Source organism: Hyperolius riggenbachi, chromosome 1, assembly GCF_040937935.1.
Source record: "Hyperolius riggenbachi isolate aHypRig1 chromosome 1, aHypRig1.pri, whole genome shotgun sequence".
Lineage (NCBI taxonomy): Eukaryota > Metazoa > Chordata > Amphibia > Anura > Hyperoliidae > Hyperolius > Hyperolius riggenbachi.
Genome location: NC_090646.1, coordinates 505,142,080 through 505,160,623, shown reverse-complemented (window position 1 = coordinate 505,160,623; position 18,544 = coordinate 505,142,080). Strand labels below are relative to the sequence as shown.

At 44.9% G+C, this 18,544-nt stretch overlaps 1 protein-coding gene across 1 annotated transcript in view; it reads right to left on the bottom strand.

Moving 5' to 3' along the window:
* Positions 1–18,544, bottom strand: part of STX2 (syntaxin 2) — a 93,104-nt gene that overhangs the window by 20,030 nt on the left and 54,530 nt on the right. Inside the window, exons 5-8 of the mRNA XM_068243631.1 lie at positions 17,662–17,729; positions 15,392–15,500; positions 7,058–7,131; positions 6,835–6,972 (exon numbers count right to left, since the gene is read on the bottom strand). Of these exons, the coding sequence (XP_068099732.1) occupies positions 6,835–6,972; positions 7,058–7,131; positions 15,392–15,500; positions 17,662–17,729 (389 nt within the window). The remainder of the gene's footprint in view (positions 1–6,834; positions 6,973–7,057; positions 7,132–15,391; positions 15,501–17,661; positions 17,730–18,544) is intronic.

Genomic DNA, 18,544 nt, shown 5'->3' with positions numbered 1-18,544 from the left:
ATAAAAACCTAATTAAACAGAAAGCCACGCCCCCTCAGCTCCTCTTAACGCCGCGGCGTTCAGTCCCAGGCTGCAAGGACTTATGGGACCTAATTATCGGGAGGAGGAGGCTTTGACTACAGAGGAGGCAGAGGCGGCGTTTCCATTCTGGAGCTCACGCGATACTAGCGTGAGCAGCTGTATACTGTATCAGAAGCTGCCCCCTTCCTGCTTCCTCCCTTTCAGCAGATCAGCGTGGCATAACTCCCCTGACTCCAGCGTGGAAGTTTTCTCTTGTCTGCACGCAGATCCTGTAGCTCTGCCTCTGTCTGTGTTCCTGGTCTGCATGTCATGTGAGTTCACCCGACATGCAGGAAGACCAGAGCACAGAGGCAGAGTTACATGATCGGAATGCAGATAAGAGAAGACTTCCACGCTGGAGTCAGGGAAGTTATGCCGCACTGATCTGCTGAAAGGGAGGAGGGGACCACGGCCAACTTTCACATGTTGCCTTCCTGGGTGCAGATTGGCACACCGATGTATGCTACTCCCTATTTCCACTTCCGCCCAGGGAGAGTGACATAAAAACAGGCATCCATCACTGCTGCTAGCTTCTGTGCCTGCAATGCTGCTCAGCTTCATCTTTACTCAAGTCACAGGAGATGATTATGCCTCCATTCCCTGTGACTTCAGCGTGAGCCGGATCTCTGTCTCTCTCTTCTGTAATTCTGCACTCGGCAGGCTTCAGTGACTCTGGCAGCTAAAGTTTCTTAGCATCCTGCCAGTAGAGATGGGAAGTTCGGATCTTTTCAATGATCCGGATGATTCGAATCGGATCATTGAAGAGATCCGGATCTTTGATCCGAATCTCGGATCATTTTACTGCCGGAAGCATTCGGGGGTGAAATCAACAGCAGGACAGGTCTGTGGACAGAAGGGGAGGGGGTGGACACACAGAGAAGGGGAGAAGATGGACAGAGGGCAGGGAGTGGGCAGAGATGGGAGGAGGGACGAGCAGAGAGCAGAAATGTTTGCACGTAATACCCACATGCTGAAGTCATATGCTTTACATATATTTCACCTATATGTTCATCTGTACACTTTGAAAGAAAAGGTCGCACAGTGAAAGAAAGCATTCCCAGAAGTGAAGTGCAGCTGTTTAGAGCAGTGCAGGATGCCTTTCAATCACACTGTCTGCAAAGTTACTGAGCTGTGCTGAGCCAAAAGCTTCCCATGTGTTCACTGTGCAGCACTACGGAACAGACAGCCTGTAATGAGCAGCACATTGCAGCCAGTATGTGTGCTCTACACATATCTGGCAGTGGCACCCATGTCCCCTCTCTCTCATCTACCTGTCTCCCTGCAAGGCTGCCTCCCTTCCAACAGAGCGATCCATCTCTGCTCTGCTTCCAAGACCCCGCTGCCCGCTGAGAGGGGGCGTGTCGCTCCTGGCCCCGCCCCTTTTGTGATCCGAATCACTCATTTTGATGATTCGGATGATCGACTCATAAAATAGATTCGGATCAAAGATCCGAATCGTTCATGATCCGGACAACACTACCTGCCAGGTCAGAAGAGGAGGTCAAAAGGTCTTGAAGCTGCGGTGCTGCTGGGGCTGAGTCAGCGTGTGGAGGAAGTAGATTGCTTTGGTAAGACACTCACCTCACTCTTTTACCCTTCCCTCTTTTTCTCCCCATTCTTTCTCCCCTCCCTCTCTTTCTCCCCCACTCTCTCTCTGCCCCCCTCCCTCTCTTTCTCCCCCACTCTCTCTTTCTCCCCCACTCTCTCTTTCTCCCCCACTCTCTCTTTCTCCCCCACTCTCTCTTTCTCCCCCACTCTCTCTTTCTCCCCCACTCTCTCTTTCTCCCCCACTCTCTCTTTCTCCCCCACTCTCTCAGGGGGTAAGCCACGCTGACATGAGGTCTGATGTCATTGCATGCAATGTGGTGACAATCGCACTAAGAGGCCCACTGCTGTCAGTCATTCAGGGGGTCAGCCACGCTGACATGAGGACTGATGTCATTGCATGCAATGTGGTGACAATCGCACTAAGGGGCCCACTGCTGTCAGTCATTCAGGGGGTCAGCCACGCTGACATGAGGTCTGATGTCATTGCATGCAATGTGGTGACAATCGCACTAAGAGGCCCACTGCTGTCAGTCATTCAGGGGGTCAGCCATGCTGACATGAGGTCTGATGTCATTGCATGCAATGTGGTGACAATCGCACTAAGGGGCCCACTGCTGTCAGTCATTCAGGGGGTCAGCCACGCTGACATGAGGTCTGATGTCATTGCATGCAATGTGGTGACAATCACACTAAGGGGCCCACTGCTGTCAGTCATTCAGGGGGTCAGCCACGCTGACATGAGGTCTGATGTCATTGCATGCAATGTGGTGACAATCGCACTAAGGGGCCCACTGCTGTCCGTCATTCAGGGGGTCAGCCACGCTGACATGAGTTCTGATGTCATTGCATGCAATGTGAGGAGTGACAGCACATCTGCAGCCAGAGGTATTGACAGGAGAGGCGTGACAGCTGTGTAAATCCTGCCTGTCTTCTTCCAATTTGTGTTCCAATACACAGCTTCTTATCACACAGGAGAGCCCCAGCACATACTGAGCATGCACGGGATTTCGGAGGCAAGGGGAGGGAGTGGGGAGTGTAGGGGAGGGAAGGGGGAGTGGAGTTTACACAGTCTGAGGTGTGGAAATAAAGATAAGATTACCTGTGTAGTGATTACAAGCAGAAAATGGCAGCTCATTGTATAACAGGAATATTTATTTATTGATAAAGCCGTTTGCAGCTAGTTTACTGTGTAAGCCATCTAAACTTAACTAAACTAAATAAAGACAAATTACTTTTTATAGTTAGTTTTTCACCTCGGATCCGCTTTAACCACTTAAGCTCTCAGTCGTTTTCACGTTATGCATCCGAGCAATGTTCACCTCCCATTCATTCGCTTATAACTTTATCACTACTTATCACAATGAACTGATCTATATCTTGTTTTTTCCGCCACCAATTAGGCTTTCTTTGGGGGGTACATTTTGCTAAGAGCTACCTTACTGTAAATGCATTTTAACAGTAAAAAGAAAACAAATGGAAAAAATTCATTATTTCTCAGTTTTCTGCCATTATAGATTTAAAATAATACATGCCTCCATAATTAAATCCCACGTATTGTAATTGCCCATTTGTCACGGTTATTTCCCCGTTCAAATTATGTCCCTATCACAATGTATTGCGACAATATTTTATTTGGAAATAAAAGAGCATTTTTTCCGTTTTGCATCCATCACTATTTACAAGCATTTAAAAAAAAATAAATAGAAATATTTCATCTTTACATAGATATTTAAATAGTTTAGACCCTTGGGTAAATATTTATGTTTTTTTTTATTGTAATGTTTTTGTTTCTTTTTATTAAACATTTTATGTGGGTATTTTTGGGAGGGTGGGAAGTAAATAGTGTTTTATTTAGGGAAATATTTGTGTAGTGTAATTTTTCTTTACTTTTAGATGTAGTTTTACTCTTTGGCCACAAGATGGCAACCTTGAGTTTGTTTACATGACGTCACTCTAAGCATACAATGTACGCTTAGAGGGACGTGGAGTCAGAAAAAGCGAAGCTTCTGAGAGAAGCTGTCGCTTTTTCTGCGCGGCACCATAGCCCGATTCATTGATTCCTGGGCTACCGAACCCGCGGCCAGGAGTGCGCGTGGATAGATCATAATGGTACATGCTAGGCTGCCTTCAGCATGTAGTGTTGGTGGTGGACCAGCGGTTAAGAGAGCTGACTACCAAGCACTCAGACCTGGGTTCAATTCCCGGCCAAGACGTGGGTTCAATTCCCGGCCAAGGTACGTAAGCTGGCTTTTAAAAGCCTACAATTTCCGGGAAGATGAGAGGAGGGAGGAGAGGAGGGAGGAGGAGAGGAGGGAGGAGGAGAAGAGGGAGGAGGAGGAGAGGAAGTAAAGTAACAACAATTAGCTAGGAACAAGCCTAACTAAACTCTCCCTAGCAGAGTCTGTCAGCAGCTGTCCCTTAACTAATTAGTGCAGGCAGACTAGTGAGTAAAAAAGCACAAGGACCATGCCTTTTATAAGGGGGGGGGGGGCTCCAGGAGTGAGTGCAGTCTGATTGGCAACAATGTGCCTGCTGACTGTGATGTAGAGGGTCAAAGTTCTGCTCAATAGAGTATTATGGGGTGAATCGAACTTCCAGGAAAATTTGCCTGCTCTTGGCGAACGCGAACCATCGAAGTTCGCCTGGAACCGTTCGCGACATCTCCACTGAAAAATACCAGGAATCTGACTGGCTCCTACTGGCAACTCCACAAGCAGCTGGTTTAGCAGTTTGCAGTATGTGAACTTATGCAGAAAAAAGCCAGCAGCCAACAGTTACAGCCAAAGGGATCATATAGTACAATGAAGTACTACAATTCTAAGGACCACATGCAATTAACTTTTTCTCCTGAGTTATCTCCTAAGATATAATTTTCATATTCTCTTAAATTAACTTTTAAAGGGAAGATCCGCGCAGTCTATAAAAAAAAAAAACTGCACTTATCCGGGGCTTCTTCCAGCTCCTGGCAGTCGATCGGTGCCCTCGCCGCAGCTCCTCTCGCTCTCGGCGTCCAGCGGTGAAGAAGCCGACCTCGCCAGGTCGGCTTCATGTGCGCTCCACGGCGCGGGTCACGTGGTGTAAGTGACGTCATCTGGTCTCTACTGCGCAGGCCCAGTAGTTTTGCGCCTGCGTAGTAGAGACCAGATGACGTCCCTACACCACATGACCCCCCACCCCCCCGCTGGACGCCGGGAGGGAGAGGAGCTGTGACGAGGGCACCGATCGACTGCCAGGAGCTGGAAGAAGCCCCAGGTAAGTGCAGTTTGTTTTTTATAGTCTGCACTAGCCTTCCCTTTAAGGATTTTCAATTGAAAAAGTATCAAAAAATTTATGAATAAGTACTATCAAAATAATTTTGAGTATGTTCTTGCTTGCTGGTGGTTTAAAAGGCAGTTTATAACAAGGTGTGAAAATATCACCTAGGAGAATGCTCAGGAGAAAAAGCAAATTGCATATGGGCCAAGTCTTAATTCAGTACAGGTCACCCTCAGTTAACCAAAATAGGGACTGTAAGTAAACCTCAAGTGAGGTAATTCAGTTCAGGTTTGATACTTTCCTCAGAAAACCTATAAAGTCTTCCCTTTTCTCCGTCCTGCGCCTTGCCTGGTTAAACTTCTTTGACCTGCTAGGTCAAATGGAGCTTTGGTAGTCCTCAGCAGCCTTCAGAAGTACCTGCATCCCTGAATACTTTAGAAGACTAGCGCAACCGTACTGCACACATGCGAGCCTGGTGCATAGTACAGATGAGTTGGTCTTTGGAAATATGTGGAGATGTAAGTACTTCCCAGGGCTGCCCGAAGTGCTAGCATATCGAGAAAATCTAATCGGCACTGCGCAGAAACAACGTGCAACACAGAGGTATGGGAAGGCTCTATATCAGTGGTGCCTATTGTGCTGATCGCGAACTGCCACTCAATTGAAAAGGACTTCTGGGTAGATCGCAGTCGCATGCTGGAAGACAAGTGGTGAGCTGCACGCTGACAATGCAGCAACAGCTTGTGAGGGCAGCCAATGTGCCCGTGGCCTCTCCGCAACAGCAGTTCAGGATGCAATGGTTAATGGGGGCTGTGAATGTGTCCTTCCCCCTCCCTTCCTGCAGTTCCCATGGATTGAAGTGGAGGAGTAGCTGTCAAGTCACTGTGTTAAGAATGGCTGCACAGCCAGAAGTGCCAGCCTAGAGAGGCAGAGCCTAAGGGAGGAGGTGGCGAGGACAGAAGAGAGGACAAACTTCATTTTAATTATAGGTGAGCACCACTAGCATCAGGGATCGGAAGGTACTCTGCACGCACAGGTGTTGTGGTTGGTTAGCCTAATTATTAAGGGGACTCTTCTTTTTTGTATTTGTGGATTTAGGGGGAACTCTGCCGAATTATGTTTGGAGATGGGGTTTAGGAGAGGTTCATAGATCCCTTTAATGCGGTAGTTTTTGAAGTAGCTCTGGAGTCGAAAAACTGTGGGCACCCTTGCTCTATAGTAACCAGTCTTCTCTCTTCTTAGGCAAGTATCAAACAAAGTTAATTACCTCACTTAATGTTTGCTTTAACCTGACATTGCATGTAAGTCGGAACACTGTGCCCCTTGTGCCTGCAGTGTCCCTCTCTGTGACACCTCTGCCCCCTGTGACTCCAGTGTTCCCCTACTGCTGCTCCTCCTGTTCTGTTTGTGGCCCCTCTCTGCCTATCCCTGCTGTTCTGTGCCCTCTCTGTGCTTTCCCCTGTTGGTCTATGGCCCCTCTACTCCTGTCATTCTGTGCCCCTTCCTGTCCCGCCTCTTTGCCTCCTCCTCTGCCCCCTCATGTCTCCCTGTGACCCGTTGTGCCTTCCCGTCCTTTTGTCCCACCACTAATGACCACCTTTCCCTGTGCCACGTCTCACTTTCGGTGATGTCCCACGCTGCTCTAGTAGACTCTGCAGTCTCTGTCCCCACTGTATTAGTCACAAAAGCGATTTCATCCTGCCTGGCGTCATGTTGGAAAAAGCGGATTATTCACATGTCGGCCAACTATATACCGGGGGATACCTGTACACAATACAACTATCACCTGTCACCACCACAACTGGTCACACAGCTTAGCTGGTGCAGAGTCCCCTGCTAGCAAACCTCTCCTGCTAAGGAGATAAATGAAAAATTGGAGACAGCACACCACAAGCTTGCAATAATGCTGTACATAGGAGCACAATATGTTTCAGGCGGAGCCTTTCCTCAGATTTCTATGTCTAGAATTACCTGAGTCTCCACCAACGTTGCGATGTCCACAAACATGTCATGTAACTCCCGTATACCTTTTTCCAGCTTCATGATATCCTGGTGCCGGGATTCAATCTCATTCAGAGCCTGCCTGGTGATCTGGGAATCAGAAATAATCTAAAAGGAAAAATAAGTGTTCATAAAGTAATGATTCAAATGTGCCTGAGGGATGCATGAGTAATTTAATACACTTCACACTTACATCTGAAGTGAAAATTGATGGATTCCCAGTCTCCAGCATCTCTTCCAGTTTTTCATCTGTTGTTGTTTTTCCAGCTGAAACACATAATGTGATAACATTAATTGTGCGCACGTGTGTTCATGCGGACACATAAAAGATCTCAACCTCACACTCTCCTGTTAAGACATGTCTGAAAGATTTCTTGTTCATTAATATTTCAAAAGGAACAACAGGAGACATTCCATTTTCTGCAGCCATGTAGTCTAAGGGTTTGTATAGATGGGTGGTCTGACAGGTCTTGAGCTGTGGTTAAAGTAAACCCAAAGTGAAAATAAACGGATGAGAAAAACCATTGTATTTATCCTCCTACTCCTAAAAATGGCCTTTTATCGATATCCCAGGTTTTTATTTATAGGAGTTCTGTGGTTCTTTATAAAAACAAAAACGGACACTTACATGGGGCTTCTACTGACCCCCTGCAGCTGTCCTTCCTGTCCTCTACGATCCTCTGTTCCCCACCGCCGGTTACCATCCAATTATTCACACACATCCTCGGTCCCGTCTCCGGGAGCTTACTGCGCAGACACGCTACAACAAAACTTCGTACTGCGCAGGAGGCTCCCGGAGATGTGAGTGGGAGCGAGGATGTGCGTGGATTTTTGTTTTTATAAAGAACCACAGAACCCCTTTAAATATTTACAAGTAGATTGAATGTTTTATTGTCTCTGCACAATGGCAGCCTATTAAGTGCCCCAGAGTTAAACTGTACGAACTACTGACCTTTTTCTATCCCTCCCCTGCTCTCAAAAGTTGTATTCAGCCAGGAAAATTTTTAGAGCTGTAATTTGGTTATCAGTGAGGTTTACCGGCTGATTCCAAATTCCAGGCCACAAACATGTTGCACTAAATTTGCATGCAAAATGTAATGATTTGCACTGATCACCTCTAGTAACAATCTATACTGGCTGTGGTTAGATGCTCCTTGTGTGGTGGGGCTACTTTCTAAGGCAAAATAATTCAGAGCTATTCAATTTCCTGTGTTTGTAAGCAAAAAGGTTTTTTTAGCCTTGTATTTCACTTTAATAAGCAAAAAGGTGTTAAAGTGTACATGGAGGGAAACATTTCCCCAAAGCCATACTCAGAGGCTTCCCCAGTCCTCCTCCTTTGAGCTGTTCCAGTGCGGCGTCCCTCGAAAGACTTGACAAACTGCCCCCCTGCATCACCCAATTCCATGCACGCCTCCAGGACTTCTCAAGAGCTCCAACACTATGAAACTCGCTACCTACCCCCATTAGTGTTTCCCCCTCCAACATCTTCAAGAAGGCCCTCAAAACTCACCTTTTTACTCTGGCATACCCCCCCCCCCCCTCCCATCATTAGTGCTCTAAACCCACAGCTGAAATCTGGTCCCCTACCTTTCATGTCCCTACCTCTCCCTCTAGATTGTAAGCCTTTGGGCAGGGTCCTTCTCCTTATGTCTCCTACCTGATCACGCACCTCCATTACTGTACACCCATGCTACGGATCTGAGTGAACTCTACTTGCCTAATCTCCATCCTCCCATCCAGTGACTAAGCATTACCTTGTACTCATACTGTGCTGCGTGATCTGGTTTGTATGTACTCATGTATTGTCTTATTGCTGTATGTCACCCCTAAATATTGTCTGTAGCCTTAACTAATGTACAGTGCTGTGCAATATGTTGGCGCTTTATAAATACAATAAATAAACCAACCCTTGTCAAAGGCGCTGACATGCGCAGGTGCTCAGACCTGACTGCTTTTTCCGATGAAGCCCATGCAGATCCGTTCTACTGCACAGTTGCAGTGTGGCTACAAGTTTCGGGGATCTAAGCACTGGAATGCTTTCCAGCTGACCTTTGTAAACAGAACACTACCTAACATGTGTTGCTCTTCCTATTACCAACATGCTACTAAGGTTATCCCAGTAGCCTAAATTTCGCTGTAGTGCCACTTTAATGATAATATGCCTCTATAAAATGAAGACAAGGATTCCAGTCTGTATATTTAAAAAACAATGTATTCTCATAATTATATACAGAGTACAGTATATACAAAAGCAAAATGATATGATTTTAATACCTATTGCAATAAAACCAAGTAACATTTCAATGTAAAATATATCAGACGTGGTCATCACAATGCATGCTAGCACTCAACCAAACTTTCCAAGCTTATGATTCAGAGCTATGCAATAATAAATACAGTGCACTCTCCGCCTAAATACTGAGTATTTATAATGTTTAAACTTTCAGCAGACCAAGCCTACTGATTTAGACCATTATTAAATGCAGCTCAGACGATTACAATGATCCCACTCTTCCTCCTGCAGATGCAACAACTTGTTTTTTTAAACCTCAATTATCAATCAGCTCACATATTTTAATTAGAAACCTTAGCAAGCTTTGGACAGCTACTTAGCGATTTGCAGCTACATTATTTAGCATTTATACAGTGCTGCAGTGTTGCGCAGAGCATATAGCCATGTCATTTAAGGTAGCCATACAATTAGCAATGATGGGCAGCTTGGACCAAGAGATAAATCTCTCTCTAATCGAATTAGAGAGATCTGTCATTAGCCCATACACTGCAGGCCGATTCCCGATCAATTTCATGCTGAAATCAGTCCAGATTTGGCCTTGTGATGCCGACTCTGCTGCCACGGCGACCCAACGTCATTCCCTCAATGTGTAATGTGCCCCCCAGTGCACTACACATTACTTGTCCATGGCGGATGCTTATCCTCCGCCGGCTCAGGGTGCAGTCCAATATACGCGCCCCACGTGGTTTCCCGCATATATGCGGGTGTAGTACATCAATACATGCTCCCCACATGGTTGCCGGAGTAATGGGGGCGAGTGTATCATATTATACACATGCCCTCGTTACTCCGGCAACCACGTGGGGAGCTTATATAGACAAAGGACTGCACCGAGAGCCAGCAGGGGATAAGCGGCTGCCACGGACAGGTAATGTATAGTACACTGGTTGGCACATAACACATTGGGGGGTGGCACAATGTCGGGGGTTTTATTGCGTTCATTGCTCATCCAGATATCGCTCACTGCAACCGTTGTGACCCCAATCAAGTAAGTCGGTCCTACGTCTTGCAGCATGTCCAAATGATTAATGTGGCCAATTTCGGCCCAAAATTGGTCACATACTCGATCGGGCAGCCCAGATTTTCACCCGATTCCGATTATAGCAATCAAATCAGATGATCAATCAATTACCAGGGCGCCTGACGTATGGTCACCTTAACTGTTCCTCAGAGGGGGCTCACAATCTAATCACGACTATAATCATAAATCCTTTGCAGTCTAGTGCCAATGAAATTATCTGTATGTGTTTGGGGTGTGGGATGAAACCCGCACAGACACAAGGAGAAAATACAAAAGCTGTGCAGATAGTGTCCTGGCTGAGTTTCAAACTGGGGGACCAGGCAAGATTGCTACCCACTATGCCACCATGCTGCTCACAGGGGCGTAGTTACATAGAGAAGTTCTCTGGAGAGAAGCTATGTTGCTTTCTGTAACGGGAAAGGGCTACATGCCAGAAGCTGGCTGACACGGGGCTGCGGGAGTAATTCAGAAGAAAAGGACCCAGCAAGTAATTTTAACTTCATATGAGAAGAAGAACCATTGACTGTTTAATTTACACTGAGGGTCCTCTTTAAAATGATAGAAGAATGCCTGTTGCGTCATGCGGGAAACATTCAGAGTGGTTCTTTTAAAGTGACACTGAAGCGGAAAAAACAAACAATTAAACTTATAATGAATTGTATGCGTAGTACAGATCATGAATAGAACAGTGGCAAATAAAAGTCATTTTTATTTTCATTTATATAGCTGTTTTTCTTTAACATTGCAATATTCTGTAATCTTTGCCGTTTACAAATTACACTCTGTTTTAAATTATGAAAGAGCAGAGCGAATGACCCTTTGAACTTCCTGGCAGAATAACCTTAAAGAGGAACTCCAGTGAAAGTAATGTAATTAAAAAAGTGCTTCATTTTTACAATAATTATGTATAAATGATTTAGTCAGTGTTTGCCCATTGTAAAATATTTTAAATCCCTGAATTATATTCTGACATGGTGCCATGTTTACTGCTGGCAGGTGATGTAGATGCTGCTTGCTGTTTTGGCCGTTGGAAACAGCTGTAAACAGCTATTTCCCACAATGTAACAGGGTTCACAGACAGGAAACTGCCAGAAGTACCTCGGTACTCAGATCTTCTTGTGGGAGGGGTTTCACCACAATATCAGTCATACAGCGCCCCCTGATGGTCTGTTTGTGAAAAGGAATAGATTTCTCATGAAAAGGGAGTATCAGCTACTGATTGGGATAAAGTTCAATTCTTGGTCGGAGTTTCTCTTTAAACAAGAAACAGTAAGAGACAGGTTGAGATAAGTGCTTCAGAGCTTTGTGTAGAGAACAACTGAAGTTTCTTAACTGTTCCTGTACTGGAAACAATATGAGACTCATATCTTTGCTACTTATGCACCGGTATTTCAAAGTACACCGGTTTCTAAGTACAAAGAGAACGACCGAATTACACCAGAATTAAGCCAGAAGAGACCAGAAGGAACAGACTCAAGACTTTAGCAATCTGATTCACGGTTAGTGCAATAATGTTGTCTCTGCTCTTCATGATTAGCCTGCTTTACCCTGCTATTCTCAAATCTGTACACTCACTGCATCCTCCTGCTGTCAGCAACACGCTCTACATTTCTCCCTCTCTTTTATCATCTCCACAGGTTGCTTCCCACGAAACTTTCTTATTTATACAACCGCGCTATACATTTCATACTCCAACTACCCATAAATCTAAATCCCACCCTATCCTTCGCTCTCTCTGCCTCCTATTACTCCTTGCTGCAGGTGACATTTCACCAAACCCCAGACCCTCTCTGCCGGTTCGCTCCTCACTCTTGCACACTAATCGCACTGCTAACAGCCAACCACATGCACACCGAAACTGCCACAACCTTATTAATATTCCTCTTCTCCCCCCTCCTCCCCCACCTATCTCTGCTGCTCTCTGGAATGCCCGCTCAGTCTGCAACAAACTTCCTTTCATCCATGACCTTTTCAATTCCAACGCCTTCACCTTCTTTGGGGTCACAGAAACATGGCTGACGCCTTCTGACACGGTCTCACCTGCCGCCCTCTCTTATGGGGGATTCCATTTTAGTCACACGCCTAGAAGTGGGAATAAACATGGCGGTGGTGTGGGCATTCTTTTCTCTGATAGATGCTCCTTCAAGCCACTCACCCCCATTCCTTCTCTTTCTCTACCTTCCTTTGAAGTCCATGCAGTCCGTCTATACTCTCCCTCTAACCTCCAGATCGCAATAATCTACCGCCCTCCTGGCCCTCCATCCTTCTTCCTAGATCACTTCTCTGCATGGCTCCTCCAGTTCCTGTCCTCCGATATCCCTACCATCATTATGGCCGACTTTAACATTCATGTTGACACCAACAATTCTGCCGCCACTAAACTTCTGTCACTTACTTCCTCCTACGGCCTGTCTCAGTGGTCCACTGCTCCAACTCACTCTAATGGTCATACACTTGACCTCATATTCACTCGTCTCTGTTCTATCACTGATTTCACTAATTCTCCTCTCCCGCTCTCTGATCATAACCTACTAAACTTCTCTCTCTCCTCCTCTCTTCCTACCACCCTGCCTCAAGCACGCTCATATACACGCAGGAACTACCGCAACATAGACATGCAATCTGTCTCTGATGCCTTGGCACCTCTCCTCACACAACCATTCACTGACCCTGACTCAGCAGCTGCACACTATCATTGCTCAATCACGCAAGTCATGGATGAAATCGCACCCCTCACCAATGTCCGCCCGCACCGTGTCAGTCGCCAACCCTGGCTGACCAAAGCTACTAAACAGCTAAAGGGGTGCTCTAGGGTAGCTGAACGCCGTTGGAGAAAAACTAATACTAATGAGGATTTCATTACTTACAAAAAAGAGTTGAACAAGTTTAAAACCGCTCTCTCTTCTGCAAAACAATCATACTTCTCCTCCCTCATATCCTCCCACTTGCACAATCCAAAGCGCCTGTTCAGTACTTTCAACTCCCTTCTCCGTCCACCCCCTCCTCCTCCTTCTTCATGCTTATCAGCTGAAGAATTTGCAACATACTTTACAGATAAAATTGCAAAAATCCGTAGTGTGTTTTCCACGCAGACATCAAACTCCATCTCCACTCCTCTTGTTGACTGCTCTCTTTCCAGTTTCTCTCCACTCTCTGAACATTCTCTATCTACCCTTATCTCCAAATCCCATCTAACCACCTGTTCTTTGGATCCTATCCCATCACATCTCATTCCACAGCTATCCACATCCCTCATCCCTGCCCTAACATCGCTGTTTAACCTATCCCTCTCCTCCGGAATTTTTCCATCCTCACTCAAGAGGGCTGTTGTAACACCACTACTTAAAAAACCATCTCTAGACCTCACCGAACTTGCTAACTACCGCCCAGTGTCACTTCTTCCATTTGCATCTAAATTACTTGAACGCCACATCCATGCTGAACTAAGTCAGTATTTATCTGCAAATTCCTTGCTCGATCAGTTCCAATCTGGCTTCCGGCCAAACCACTCCACAGAAACAGCACTCACCAAAGTAGCTAATGATCTCCTCACAGCTAAATCCAAAGGCTATTATTCCATACTCATCCTTCTAGATCTGTCATCAGCATTCGACACTGTCGACCACACTCTACTCCTACAGATCCTTTCATCTATAGGAATAAAGGACCTCTCTCTCTCCTGGATATCTTCCTACCTGTCTGGAAGGTCTTTCACTGTTTCCTATTCAGATCAGGCCTCCTCTTCACATCCTCTGTCTGTAGGGGTACCTCAAGGCTCTGTCCTCGGTCCCCTCCTCTTCTCCATCTACATGCACGGTCTTGGTAACTTAATCAGCTCATTCGGTTTCCAATACCACCTATATGCAGACGATACACAACTGTACCTCTCGGCCCCAGACCTTAACTCCCTCCTCACACGGGTTCCCGACTGCCTGTCCGCTATCTCCTCTTTCATGTCCTCTCGCTTCTTAAAACTCAATATGAATAAAACTGAACTAATAGTCTTTCCACCATCCCTGTCCACCCCTTTGCCTGATATTACAATAAATGTTAACAACACGTCTATAACATCAGTTCCCAAAGCACGGTGCCTGGGGGTAATATTTGATTCTTCTCTCTCATTTACTCCTCACGTTAACTCCCTAACCAGCTCCTGCCATTTCCAACTGAAAAACATAGCACGTATCCGACCTTTTCTCTCCCATGACACAACCAAAATGTTAGTACATGCTCTTATTATATCTCGATTGGACTATTGCAATATATTGCTTGGTGGACTTCCAACTAACCGACTATCACCGCTCAATTCTGTACTGAACTCTGCTGCTCGACTCATTCATCTCTCCTCTCGCTCTTCCTCTGCTGACCCTCTCTGTCAAGCTCTTCACTGGCTACCAATTAATGAGAGGATTCAGTTCAAACTCTTAACCATAACCTACAAAGCTCTCCACAATCTCTCTCCCCTGTACATCTCCTCACTAGTCTCCAGATACCAACCCAACCGCAATCTCAGATCTGCACACGAGCTTCTTCTATCCTCTTCTACAATTACCTCCTCACATTCACGTGTACAAGACTTCTCACGTGCCTCACCCCTCCTCTGGAATGCCCTTCCACAACACATCCGCCACTCTCCCACCTTTGAAATCTTTAAACGCTCCCTCAAAATCCACCTTTTCCGACAAGCATATTCTCGAGCTTAGGCCATGCACTCACTAAATAACCTAATTACGCACTGCCTGTACATATACTGTATACTTCCCCCACCTCTTGTTTCCACCCCATTCCTTCAGATTGTAAGCTCGCAAGGGCAGGGCTCTCACCCTTTTGTGTCATTGAATGTTATTAATTCAATTGCTTGCACACTGTTAGAAATTTAAACATTTTAGTCATCCTGTTAAATCAAATTGTAATCAGCAGTGCTGTATCTTGTATCAGTGTTCATATTTCCATGTATATCATTGTCTGTATAATTATGTATCCCTTGTTTGTTTTCTTACATTGTACAGCGCCACGGAATATGTTGGCGCTTTATAAATAAATAAAATAATAATAATAATAATAATAATATGTTCTATTCCTTGCAGCTGTACTGTACATAGAAATTATCTCATAAGTTTATTTTTACTTCAGATTCCCTTTATTTAATTTCACAGCTAAACAACTAGCTGAAGTAATGAGAAGCCATCAGTGAAATACAGGAATTGTCATACTTATTTCCAGCTGACGTTGTATTCGTTCTTTGCTGCGTTCTCGAAACTGGACCTGAGTTTCATTATATTCTATCATAACCTCTCCAAATTTTCTAGACAATACTGTATGCTGAAACACAAAATAAAAAACATAGAAAATAAATGCATGAGAGTTTACAAAGCGTTTAAGAGATCTAAACATTCGAGTCCACTACTTTGCAACTTTAGTAAGGTGTTACTGCTACAAACAAATCTGCGTAAAAGGCTTGAAAAGTTAACATATTTAGTCCAATACAGCTTATAAAATAAAACATTGGACTTGAAAAACATGCAGGCTTCAGTTGCTGAATCCATGAAAATAATGCTGGTTCCCTGGTTGTCAATGCTGGTTTGACTCCAACGCTCTGTGAGTTACTTCTCCAAACATGAATGTAGTAAGTCACAATAAGGTTATCAGTAAACTGCGCACTCGGTTGGTACCGTATAAGACAACCCCCCAACTTTTCCAGTTAAAATATAGATTTTGGGATGTAATCGCCGTATAAGACTACCCCTCTTCCAACACACACCAAATAAAAATAAAAAAAAACATCATATACTGGTGCTATGTATGAACAGATACTGGTGCTGTACTTTATGCAGTACCCAGTATATAACAGTATAGAGGCGATTGACTGGTTGGATTGGTCAACTCTACCTAAGCAGATTGGTCAGCTCCCCCAGTTTATCAGAGCGGTATGGAAGAATAAATCGCTCTGTTCCCATAAAACACGCCTCTTTCACCCTTCTGGCCCAGCCTTGTATCCCATTTACCTCCTTCTCTGCCTCTCAGATCAAGCACAAGTGCATCTGTGCCAATTCACTACAGTCCTCAGCAGCGAGATCTGAGAGTCGATAACAGGATAGGGCGTATCACCTGGCACCAATGACACCCGCTGCATAAAATGACGTCCGACTTTTCAGAAGATTTTCAAGAGTTAAAAAGTAGTCATACGGCAAAATATACAGTAATTTAAAAGCAGCAGGGTCAGCAATACTATGTCAGGTAAAAAACACACACAAGTAGATAATTACTTGTTCTACTTACATAACAGATGTATTGTACGGTCCAAGTTTCGATTTCAGTGAATTTTATATAGTAAATAAAGATAATTCTGTTCCTGCATTTGCCATTTTGGTTCCCTGTAACTGAAGCCAATACTGATGTAATTTCCTCCCTTACTTTTTTTCCCCCTATAATTTGCTCTAGCTGGCTTGCTTTGTAAACATGTGAGCACAAGCATGGATCAGAATTCAGCAGCTTCACACTGAACTGCCCTCAGCCAATCAGTGAGGAGCAGGCATATGGAAGGGGTGACGACAAGCTTCCTTATCAGCAACGTACCAAATAAAGCCAGACTGACAGATAAGATTTATTACGGCAGAAACATTTCTAAATAGATTAGAGTGCTTGTAATGCAGAGTGATGTTCCAGGCTGCATAATGAACACAGAACAGTGCTTAAAGAAAGTCTGAAGCGAGAATAAATCTCGCTTCAGAGCTCATATTCAGCAGGGGTATGTGTGCCCCTGCTAAAACGGCGCTATCCCGCGGCTAAACGGGGGTCCCTTACCTCCCAAATCCCCTCCGTTGTTCCCGGGGATCTCTTCCGCATAGAGGCAGGGCTAACCGCCGCAGCCCTGCCTCACGCGCGTCTGTCAGCGCGCATCTCCGCCTCTCCCCCGCCCCTCTCAATCTTCCTTCGCTGAGAGGGGCGGGGGGAGAGGCAGCGATGCGCCGCTGATAGACGGCGCTGAGAGGCAGGGCTGCAGCCGTTAGCCCGGCCATAACAGCAGCAAAATCTACGACCAAGTTGGTCATAGATTTTGCAGGGGAGGGTTTGGGGGTAAGGGACCCCCGTTCAGCCGCGGGATAGCGGCGTTTTAGCAGGGGCACACATGCCCCTGCTGAATATAAGCACTGAAGCGAAATTCATTCTCGCTTCGGTGTCTCTTTAAATGGAATTTGACTTTGTGGCTGACAATCCTTCATTAAGTATTGCATCTAAAGAGTCAGCTTTACAGTCAAGAAACTATCATTTTTAAAAGGAAATAGGGGACATACATGGACCTATTTTAGAAAAAAATATATTTCGGTCACTGACTATTTTTAGGCAGTTTTTTTTAGTTTGTGGTGTTACAACCCCCTTTAAGGGGAGGACATATGCAGACCAGTAGCACTGACAAGCTGGTCACTGAAGCCTTACTCAAACAGTTCATGCAATGCATGTAGGATGTGGTCATGCTGCTTACCTGTGTCTTTCTTATTCTTAGATCCACAGAGGATCTGTTATCTTCTTGGTTGAAAGTTCCCTCCATTGCTGTAATGTTAAAGAAACATACAGATTAAACTCCAATAAATGAGTCATTAAAGAGACTAACAAAATTTGGAGCCTTATTTCTTCTATCCTATAAGATCCTATAGCTGTTCTAATGTGCTCTGGCATACTGCAGCCTTTTCTAGTTGCACTGTCTCTGTAATAAATTTTATCTTCTTTCCTCTGTCGGCTCTGTCGGGCTCAGGCTGGAAGGTGTGGAATGTGCAGTATTGCTCGTCATTGGCAGAAGCTTTAAACACCCTCTCCAAGCTCTGCATGAGTCACACAGTGAGCTGTTCTCAGCCATGTTTTTTTGTTTGTAAACACTGCCTAAAACTGGCAATTACAAGCCAGGATTGCAGCAGGGAGTGGCAGAAACAGCACAGAGAGGCCCAGGAGAACATAAGGAATATAATGGTATGCTTTTTATTGTAAGAATTTTAGAGTACAGAATTTCTTTAAAGGGAATCTGGAGTGAAAATAAACTTATGAAATGATTTGTATATGTAGTACAGCTAAGAAATAGAACATAAGTGACACAGCTATGAGTCTCATATTGTTTCCAGTACAGGAAGAGTTAAGAAACTTCAGTTCTCTATGCAAAAGAACTTCTCTGAGCTCTCCGACCAAGCATGGTCAGCTACAGTGCCGTTTTCTGAAGCACTTATCTCAACCTTTCTCTCTGCAAAGTTCAAAGAGGCATTAGCTCTGCTCTGTTTCATAGATAGTTTAAAACACAGAGTATGGTTTGTAAACTACAAATGTTAGTGAATGATGCAATTGAAAAAAAAAAGCTATATAATTGAAAATAAAATTAT